Source organism: Lytechinus variegatus, chromosome 5, assembly GCF_018143015.1.
Source record: "Lytechinus variegatus isolate NC3 chromosome 5, Lvar_3.0, whole genome shotgun sequence".
NCBI classification, from domain to species: Eukaryota; Metazoa; Echinodermata; class Echinoidea; order Temnopleuroida; family Toxopneustidae; genus Lytechinus; species Lytechinus variegatus.
The window spans coordinates 20,184,787-20,196,641 of record NC_054744.1 but is presented as its reverse complement, the minus strand read 5'-3'; the positions used below and the strand labels follow the sequence as shown (position 1 = coordinate 20,196,641).

At 35.0% G+C, this 11,855-nt stretch overlaps 1 protein-coding gene across 1 annotated transcript in view; it reads right to left on the bottom strand.

The window, feature by feature from the left end:
* The window catches only part of LOC121415681 (sodium/potassium/calcium exchanger 3-like), a 48,616-nt gene extending 37,725 nt beyond the window's left edge, over positions 1–10,891 (bottom strand). The window contains exon 1 of the mRNA XM_041608984.1: positions 10,334–10,891. Coding sequence (XP_041464918.1) covers positions 10,334–10,565 — 232 coding nt within the window. The 5' untranslated portion in view covers positions 10,566–10,891. The remainder of the gene's footprint in view (positions 1–10,333) is intronic.
* Positions 10,892–11,855: the final 964 nt, after the last annotated feature.

The window sequence follows — 11,855 nt, the reverse complement described above, 5'->3', positions numbered from 1 at the left end:
TCAATATAGCAGCAGTGCTGACTTCGAAAACTACTCTACCTCGCACAAGATGTTCAGTGATACATGGTTACTCTTATGTCCACTTTTTATGAACTAGACCAATAAACTTACAGAGATATAATGGTTATTCAACAAAAAAAAAACCCAACATGGCCAAAGTTCATTGACCTTACATGACCTTTGACCTTGATCATGTGACTTAAAACTCGCACAGGAATTTCAGTGATACTTGATTACTCTTATGTCCAAGATTCATGAATCAGATCCATAAACTTTCAAAGTTATGATGGTAATTCAACAGATACACCCAATTCGGCCAAAGTTCATTGACCTTTGACCTTGGTCATGTGACCTGAAATGCGCAAAGGATGTTCAGTGATACTTGATTACTCTAATGTCCAAGTTTAACGAACTAGACCAATAAACTTTCAAAGTTATGATGGTAATTCAACAGATACCCCCAATTCGGCCAAAGTTCATTGACCCTAAATGACCTTTGACCTTAATCATGAGACCTGAAACTTGCACAAAATGTTCAGTGATGCTTGATTAACCTTATGTCCAAGTTTCATGAACTAGGTCCATATATTTTCTAAGTTATGATGACATTTCAAAAACTTATTTCGATGTTGATTCCTCCAACATGGTCTAAGTTCATTGACCCTAAATGACCTTTGACCTTGGTCATGTGACATGAAACTCTAATAGGATGTTCAGTAATACTTGATTAACCTTATGGCCAAGTTTCATGAACTAGGTCCATATACTTTCTAAGTTATGATGTCATTTCAAAAACTTAACCTCAGGTTAAGATTTGATGTTGACGCCGCCGCCGCCGTCGGAAAAGCGGCGCCTATAGTCTCACTCTGCTATGCAGGTGAGACAAGAAAACAATTTGAAGAAATGATAGCAAAAGTCATTTGGCGGGGGTATCAAAATTTAAAAAAAAAATCACATGCAAAAAAGTTCAATATCTTCTCTTTAATTTGATAGCTAAATCGCAGAAAATGGTCAAGAAATAACGAAGTTATGTTTCTTCGAAACAATGCTTGTATTTCCATAATTTCATGAAACATACGTGTTTTCACCGGTTTCCCACAAAAACTATCTTACAGTTAACAAAATACTGATCGTTTGACGAATGCTCCATGCTGAAAATAGTGTGATTTAAACACATAAAGACAAATCAGACAAACAAAACACTTAAAGTTTGAACAAAATCGGACAAGGAATAAAAAGTTATGGCATTTTAAAGATTTGCATTTATTTCGGTGAAACAGTTCTAGGCATGTCTTCATGAATATTCAATAAGGCAATTGATGTCTTATCCCCACTTGTTCTTTTGTATTTCATTATATGACATTGGGTTTATTCAATTTTTTTTTCTATACCAAGAACTAAAAAAATGAATTGATAATTTATTTAGCTCATTAGATAATCGTTGCTGCAACTTTTTTTTTCATTATAAAGGAGACACATTATTCAAACATATCTGTAAAAATGGAACAAGTATGATTTTATGTAATAACAGAAGAAAAGAAAATGAATGAATATATTTATGATGACGTGCATGTAACTATTTTTCAAAAATATTGCTGAACTTTAAAATTCAATAACTCCTTTATTTGTTATCCGATTTTGATAAAATTTTGAGCATTTTGCTCCGTGAATTTTTCTCTATCTATAAAGATATGAATATTTTCAGCCCGGATTACCCCTTTTACAAAACAGAGTATCGAGGATGTCTAAAAGCTATGCTGTAAAATCACTTCACTTTTGAAATTATTGGAATTTAAGCCTTATTTCAAATATGGTTTGAAAATGTGATTCTGAATTTAAATGGACAGTATTATTTATTTATTTATTCATTCATTAAAACATCTTTCAACAGGATAAAACATTAATCAGCTCGCAGGCTGTTTCACATAATGGTCCTGCATAAAGAAAATATACACATATTAAAAGGAAAGATTACAAATAATGAGGAATACATGTAATTATAAACAGCAAGATTAAAAAACAAATAATGCTAAGAATGAAAAATCAGAAAAAGGGAACAATTAGGAAGATTTATCTCATAGTATAAAGAAGTGAAGGAAAAAAGAATGAGGTTTTATACATCGATATCAAGACAGGAATGGGTCTCAATTTAAAGAGTCGTAACAATATTAATACTCATAGGAAATCCAGACACATTGATGATTAGTAGATGTGTCTTATTTGGCAATCATGCTAATAGTATCAATACTACAGATATATATGGATCAAAGTAGAACAGTTAAATAATTGTTATAGATTTAAGCGAAATTTCTTGTAATGATGGTTGAAACTTTCAACAGAAATGGCATTCTGGATGTCTTCCGGGAGTTTGTTCCAAGTTACTGCTCCGGCATATTTAAAGGATTGTTTAAATAGGGATATATTAGGTTTGGGTAATACTACATTTAGTGAATTTGCATTCCTAGTGTTCATGCCATGGCGATCGAAGAACCTTTCAATTTCATTTGATAAGCGGGGAGGGGTAACGCCCCTTATACACTTGTACATGAGAATTGCCAGAAAATAATCTCGACGTTGGTCAATAGTTTGCCAGGAGAGTTGATTTATCAATGCATTCCCGCTCGCAATTTGATAGTCAGAAATTCCAGATACATATCTGGCAGCTCTTTTTTTGCGATCTGATTAGGGGCAATTTGTATAGTAGGCTGCTGGACAGTTATCATCATCCTATTGAGAATGTAAAAAAATAGTCTCTATCATCCCCACAGAACATAAATACACAGAACAGAGATATCGTCATGCATGTTGACCATCATAATAATAGGATGACCTATAAGCATATATAAGTAGGTAAAAGTATTTCAAACAGCTAAGTGAACTTTTCTGTAACAACGACCACCAAGTTGGACATCATAAAAGATGATTAATCTTATTTGGAATCTAAATGGACAGCAATACCATTATCCTAAACTGGAGTCGAAAACAGCCTGACTCTCTGTTATTCCAGGATAAGACTACATGTAATGGAACAAAGATATCGTCATGCATGTTGACCATCACGAGATGATAATGTAAGGACCTACAAGCAGCTGCAGATTCATTAACGTTTGCGAAGAGGCAATGAACTGTATCTAAGTATGTCAAACAATGATTATCATTTTAAGCATCATAAAAGATGGTTAGATAATCTGATTTGGAATTTGAATGAACAGTATAATCATTATCCCAATCAGAGACAAGAGTCATTCTCGCTATCATTCTAGAATAAGACTGAGTCTCAATAGAAAGTACATGGAACAAATAAATACCGCTATGCATTTCAAACATGGCAAAATAATGATGCAAGGGAGGTCAATAACTAAGATGAAACTTCAAGAAGATTATCAAATTTGAATCGGAGTGGAAATAGGTAGTTATTATTCATCAGTTATTATTGTTCACGATCAAAACAACAACAACAGCAAAGTTCTTAGAATATTCAATTTTCAAGTACCGTGAAATCTCTCCCCCCCCCAAAGAAAAGAGCTTCGCAATTATGGGATGTATTAAATCTTGTTTGTAAACGTAAAATCAGGATTTAGTTCAGTCTGAACCCTAAGGCTGGGTACACATAGAAGTATACGATACTCTATTCGCAATACGCTATACGGGTATGGCGGGTCACATAAAGGTAGCACGCGTGTCCTACTTTAATATTCAAAATGGATACTTTAGACGAAGTCACCTCTGCAAATTATTAAACTTCTATTTAATACAACTTTTAATGATTTTTTTTAAATGGTGTTAGTTCAGCTAGTCCGTCGAGATGGGCTTATTTGAGCCATATGATTTTACAAACTAAAAACTAACATTTTATTTTTTTGGGGTGGGGGGTTGAGGAATGTTATTGGAAATACTGCAGTTATGTTTCCAAATTCATATTTTAAGATTTCAAACCTGTATCAGCCTAATTGATTTTATCAATCATTCCTATTTTTGCTTTGATGACGTCATTTTTAGGGGGAGCTTGATTCTACTCCCCCATCCCAGCTCTGTAAAATCATAGAAAAAGTGAAATAATAAATAAATTATTTTATAAACAATATTTTCTTGAATGAAATCTATTTCCACATTATTATCGACTTATTATAAGAATAATTAAGTAATTAATTAAAATCATGACCCAGCGATACACAACAACATAGCTCAAGTAGCCTTCGCTGCGGACATTTTTGACCTTTTATCTTCAGTCATTTCAAGGTAAAAAAAAGACAGAACGAAAAATGCAGAGCCCACATAAATCACACAGCATGTGCATGAGATAAACTCTGAAGTGTTGGATAACTTAAATATGACGCATGTGCTAAGAAATTCCAATAAAACGAGTACCAAGAAATCACTTCATTTGAACTTGCCTCATTTACCCAACGCACACAGTAAATATTATAGGAAAATTCAGAACACCACCTGCCACGTCTGTATATACGCTGCACGAAAATCGAACAAGTACGATTCCTACTATACTATACTATACGCAGCTATACGGCATTTTCGTATAGTGCCCTCTCATGTGACCCGGTATTAGGAAATCCTATCGTTCGATTCAAGCTATTCGCATGCCCTCGAAAACGTGCACCGTATACCCGAATAGTATACTTCTATGTGAACACAGCCTAAAGGACTTGGCTATTTGATCTCTGCTTCCGTTAACGCGATCGCGCCGAAATTCGGCACCACATTCCTTACCACATAAACTACAAGACAGTATAAAAAAATCTGAAAATAATTACTTTTTATTAAAAATGAATAAAATATGCAAATGTATTCTTCAAAAACATTATTTATATATTGAACACTCAATTTCACTTCGAATCTTCTCATCCAGATGTATTTTATGTAATCTAATTTAAAGTTTTCCACAAAGAAAAATAGCAAATGCAAACTTTTCCCTTATGTATTTCTTTGTTTTTAGAAATTCTTATATTTTTTTAGATATTTTTTCTATATTTTTCTTTTTTGTTTTGTATATTTTTTTCAATGAAAATTATTACAGACCATTCAACAACTAAATCAAACCCTAAATTCATCAAGTAGACCAATTAGAATCACAAAGTAATCATCCTTTTATGAATTTCATCTCCCGTAGACTTTGTACACAAGTACAAAATGTCGCAAATTTGGTCTCAAAAGTTGGGCAAGACTTAAAAAAGGCATAAAAGCTTGCGGCGCTATCTTTTTGCGTTTTGGAAATATTGCGCGAAACATTCAGGGGCCATCATGGCCTCAGCTGGATCCACCCCGGCTATCAAAATTGTCTTCTCAATTAAAAAAATAAAAATAAAATTGAAACTGATCATTATCATCAGTATATTAATATGGTCAGTCACATTAAAACTCCGAGATACTCTGTCAACGAGAAACACGTGCAAAATGTGTACTCACTAAATAAATTATGTGTCTGTGTGAGTGTGTGCAAACGTCGTTCTAATTCATACAAGTACTTTATTTTGTCAATTATTAGCTTGAAATCGACTATATTTATATTCAGTGTTGATTTTGCTTCTGAAAGTAAATGTCAGGATTGCGTTTCTCTTTTCCTTCGACTATAACACGACAGCCACCTGGTGTACGTTAATGGTGACAGAAAATATTCGTAAAGCGTAACACACCATTTAATGACGCATGATAATAATAATAAGACTAATAATAATAATAATAACAATAATAATAATGATTAATATAATAATTATGATAATACCGATAATAATAAAATCATAATAATGATAATAATAAAAGTAATGATAATAAACATAATAATAATAATAATCGCAATATCATTAAATCGCTGATGGTAATAATAATGGACATTAATAGCGCCATTTCTATATAAATATTCCAGGGCGCACTATTGTTATTTCCCAGCATCAGCCAGAGCTGTGCTCCCAGCATTGTCAATGAATACAGCGGGGTATCAATTCACCTCACCTGGGTTGAGTATATTTCGATACGGGTAAATTTCTTGCTGAAAGAAAGCAGGCCATTACAGGGATTCAAACCAATGACCTTTTGATTGAGAAACGAGAGTCAGAACCACTAGGTTTACTGAGCAAAATGGGATAGATGGACAAAAGTGTAAGTAATGAATTTAAAGGCAGGTCTCTTTATAGAAATCTGGGGCCTGTCTTACAAAGAGTTGCAATTGACCCGATCGATCGCAACTATGGAAAGCCAGTAAAGTCAACAACTAATAGACATCTTTACTCAAATTTTTTTTCTAGATAAGTATATTCATACATTCATCGCTTTCTTAAAAAATCGGTGTGTTCACCTTTGTTTACAAAGGACATTTTGCAAATTTCCTGTAGAAAAATTATGACACCGATGGATTTCCATAATTCCCCTCTAATAGGATAAAACATAATAGGACATGATTACATTCTTCATAATATGGATCGTAAGTCATGTGAAAACACAGGAGAAGCAACATGCCATGTTTGGTCACACGTCCATGGATAGAAATCTGTCCCCAAATTTAGGGGGGACCAGGGCCTGGAAAATTTGAAAAAAAAGGTTATCACCCAAAATGGTAAGGCAATTTTAACCCCCAAAATATTGACAAGCAAAAAAAAAAGTTTTCACCCAAAATGTAAGGTCATTTTAGTCCAAAATACATGTATTATTACAATTGTGAAGTGATGTATTTTTCTCCATCATAACAGACCGAAAAATAGTAGGGGGACACCCCTGGGATTTCCGCCCATGCACAGGGCCATGAATCAAAATGTCAAATCATTACTACTAAAATGTATGCTTTTATTCAAATCGGAAAACGATGCAGAGCATATCAATTCCCAATACCGTCACTTCACAGCGGGTAATGAAAAGAATGCATTATCGTGGTTTAAAAACAACTACCCATGCATCGTGCACGCATGCATGAAAATATTTTGTAATGAACAAATCGGACAATGCATTTTGCAACAGATGGAACAAAACGTTATTCCATTTGTCATCTGTCCTAAAATCGTAATCATGTAAATATTTTCAAAAGTATATTCAGGCGTAAGGCATGACAGTGCGGTGCGATTTACTTTAGAACACCATCGGCGGATCTACGGAGGAGGGGATCTACCCCCCTCCCCCTTGGGCTACCAAGTAAATAAAGTAATATTCTCCATTTGGTGCCAACCATTTTGTAGTGAAACCCTTTTTTCAGTGTTTTTTATTTGCTTTTCAAATTTCTTGGTACCAAAACGGCTTTCATTTGGTCAAAGCCTTTTTTCTTTTGCTCGCTTAATTTCTCAGTCAAACCCCTCCTTGCCAAGGAAAAAAACTAGTTCCGTCCCTTTACATAATATTGAACTAGGGAATCATTCGTTTGGTTGCATCACGGTAAATACTGGTAATAATACACGTGATATGACTTCCGATATCACAATATCATGTGTTTCCTGAATGGTATGTTCTGAGGAACAGCCTTTGGCTGATATACGTACCGTATCGAAATAAAATAAAATGAAAATTATGTCACATTTTAAAGTGTTGATTTATGATGAAATAAAAATGACAAAATTAACATACTAAAATAATACTTGATCATCAGTTTGATGATACAATTTTGTAAGATGCTCATCAGTAAGTTGTTCTTTTGATAGTAGATCCTCCATTTCCTCAGTTATAATTTTTACAAAGAGACAGACAAAAAAAATTCACATGAGCCTACTTATTTCCTCGCATCATGCATCATATGCTGAATAATTCGGGTGTATCGTATTAGATTTCCATTTGCCTTTTCATGTTACCATTATTGCGTAACAATGAAGATTAGCTTGAAAAATTAGTCGTACGGTCTCCTGTAGATCTGGGTAGTGTTTCATGAAAAACATGTCGGACGTTTTGTCCGACAAGACTTATTTTATCCGACAGTTACCACAGGAACTGTGATTGTCAGCCAATCAAAATCAAGAAAAGCTGTCAGATCTGACAACTTGTCAGACAAAGATATTGATGAAACGCTACCCGGTTTACTAACGAATGTCATTATAGGCAAAAAAGACGAAGTGTCTTTTAACCTCAATCCCGTCAGAGGCTTGCCCGGTAATATACAGTGCGTATCAAAAAAAAGGTTTGTACATTTGTAATATCCTGAAGATTTTCCTCATTTTAACATTGGTACATATCCATTTAAGCAAATGACGGTATAACTGTCGAAAAATATTTCCGCATGAGTGAGCACCACTTACTTTTGAAAAGTTAGTGAAAAATGATTTGCGCAGAACTTTGAAATAGTTATGCGAATAAAAGTAGACCTTAATCATGAAGAACACGTGAAATTTAGCTAATAAAATTGATTTGAAGATATCTTTTACCTTTTTTAATTTGTTTCTTTGCCCAATACACTTTGAAAAGTGAATTGCGCCCCACCCCACTCCCCCACACACCGATGCCATCGTGACGATATTTGCTTTACACTGAGTAGTGATTTACATGAAACAGCTGAGACTTGATTTTCATTTTGTTAATCATTGTCAAGCTCGGAAAAAGTGTGGAGAAACAACTATTACATGAAAATGAAATGTAAACCAACATTAAATGATAAAAATTTAGCGAAAAAATGCTGGAGATGTCTGATATAAACTTTTGTTCAGATTCAGTTATATCCTCAGATCCAGCTGGCAGAAAAATGGTAAAGGTTGTGCTTACTAAGAGTTGAAATTTAAATTTGGGTGGCAAAATCGTTCCAAAATGCTTGAATGTATCAATTTTATTTCAATTGACTAAAAGTGCAAGGGAAATATATGAGAAATGTTTCGCATGTTAAGTTTGATTTAGCCCTTTCCCCTTGAAACAGCGTGAAAACAAGCATTTCTGGGCAAACAGATTTCTGCGAGCTTTACAAAAATGGACAGTGCTCACTCAAGTGTAACATTCTGTCAAAACTCTTACTTTTATTGGAAAGATGATACCCAAACCCAACATTATATGTAAAAGAATTACCCACATCTTGTATATTTTTTAATTCCCAAGGCTTTTTCAAAGTGTAAACTTTTATTGATATACGCACTGTAGATTGAAGCACTTTACTACGTTGCATGATAACAATCTGTTGTATTTTGATTGCACATGAGCAAAATAAAGGAACGCCTATACGAATTTTATGACAGATTCAAGGATTTTTATTTTGATTGATTATCTGCTGCTTCAGTGGTACCTATGAACAAATCTTTATTTATTAATTAGAATAATGACAATACGATCCCCTCCGATTTATATACAAGTAATTCATAGGCCCTGTGTATAAGTGCACTCTAAAAAATGAAGAGCTAATTTAGCTCTTAAAGAGCGTTTATAGTGACTGCACTTCAGAGTGCTGATTTTTCTGGTTGAAATTTGAACTAGACAAATCAGCACTTCGAAGTGCAGTCACTATACACGCTCTTTTAGAGCTAAATTAGCTCTTCGTTTCTTAAAGTATGCATTACTATACAACAGTGCAAAGGAGTAATTATTATTAGGTTGTTTAACGTGAAATATGTGATTTAATATAGAATAGAATAACAATGACACAGGAGATAAATAACAACAGTCTGCTGCTACTATCACATTTCACGCTCCTCTTTGCAATTAATAATTAGGCCTACGCAGTTTTCCACTTCCATGCAAACTATGGTAAAATGATAATAAATATTGCATTATTTGCATTGAACTGTCTTAACTGGAGAGATATCGATTGCCTTTGGATGACACCATATGTTCCAGTACAATTATAATGATTTTCCAGGTCTAATGTATACCATGCATAGTCAGCGTTTCAGAATTGTGCACCTTTGATTATTTGATCATTTTGATAGGCTATATCTATCTATCTATCTCTCCCTCTCTCTCTCTCTTTATATATATATTAATAGTAATGGACGGTGTAAAAGTTGATTCGATTTACGGTGGATTTTCAAATCGCATTAACCAAACGATGTATATGGATAATAGTGCAGAACCACCTGAATGGTAAATGCAACTGAAATGAGTGAGTCCTTTGAAACTAAAAAATAATTTTCTTAACAGAAAAAATAGAGTTACACTATGGCTGGGTGCACAATATCCTGAAACCTACAATCTATCTCCGAGTCCTATGTCTTATTGCAAGGTTTGAAATGGAAATAATCGAAACATATGGCAATGAATAATGAATTGTATTTCTACAATACTACGGGGTGGAGAGCCCGAGAGGGTAAAAAAAAATTCCGAAACTACAAAAAAAAATCATAAGGGACATCAATGATTGCATAGAAAGGAATTAAGAGCTCAACAAATGAAATCAAAGAGTTGAGGGATTGATGAAAATAAGGTGACTCACCTGATCGCAACGACCGCTTAATCACATCCTCATCATACCGAGTTGGGATGAAGATATGATTATTGAACAGAGAAATAAAAACAAGTATTGGTAGCAGTAAGGCACAAGTAGCGGCAAGATAAGAACAACTATCCCTTTTCAACTTCCTACGACGTTTGAGAAAGGCCCGCCATCTTTCTATACGTCCGTAGATCGTGGGCGAGGAGATGGCATCAGTTCTATTCATAACCATGGTGACTAGGGATGATGAGCGAGATGATGTTTACGTTAACAGGTGTACGGGAGAACATCTGTTGGGCTACGGGAGCGAAGAGCGAATAATGCTGTGTCTCCCCTGACTTTGATCGACGGTGGAGAAATGCAGGAGAATTATGAGCTGTCATCCATATCATTTCCCTATCCATGTATCATGAAACAATCACTGAGTTCTCTTTAGTCACCCGGGCTGAGCATTTATTTTCTGTAACTTCTAAGCCATTTTGCGTGAGTGCCGCTCGCTTTATGCATAGAAAAGATGCACATGAGTGCGTTCAATCCGCCGCCTCTCATGCACGTGCTCAATAAACAACTGTTCGCCATTCGCGGCGTAATTTTGTGTATGGGGAATGATGTACCGGGTGCGCGCACAAGGGGACAATGAGTGCAGTGAGTGTGGGTGGGTGTGTAAGGGATGTGGGGGTGGGTGGGTGGAGAGGGGCGCTTGTGAATAAAGGAATGGGAGTTAGATCGGTGGCCAGTGAAGCTTTTTGACTCTTCAATTCACGTTACTTACTTGTTCTGCAATATGCACATCAAAATGGTTAAACCAAGTTAATAAAGAAATTGTCTAGGTATTTGATCACAGGGGAAAATGAAAGAGCAAGTTCATTTATCAAAATGACAATGAGAAACGTATGTTTTCTGTTCCTGATTGCAAATTGAATGGATGTTACATTTATATATAAACCTATAATCGAAACATAGGCAGCGGAACAGAGGATTCTCTTTTGTGTTATGGGGGGGACGCAACAATAGCCGCCCCCCCAAACACAAAAGATAATCCTGAGCTCCGCCGCCAATGAATCGAAACCATTCAAGCTAGGTATCGAAAGATAAATCGCAATAAATTAAAATAAAATAAATAAATAAATCGCAATAAAAAGAAAATAAAATAAATTACAAACGATTACGTAACGGATGTTATGTCGTGGGTATTATACTTACCCCCCTCCTGCAGCCTGTAGCTAGCTGTATAATGTTCAAGTGTCAAAATAAGTTCTCCCTATTTTATTCAAGTAATTGCATGGATGGATGGTCGTTACAAACTCTTTTTTCTCGTTGACCAGTGATGATTTGGCTTTGAAATTAGAACAAGTATATCAATATCATTCAAACTATAAACATCCACAACAAAATCATCTGCATTCATTATCGGATCTTTGAATTGATGGTCGCTGAAAGTGGAAACGTACGGTGCAGCTTCCCCCCTTTTTTCTTTACTAAAGGCCTGGTCACACCGCCCGGGCGCGCCCGAGCGTTGTTG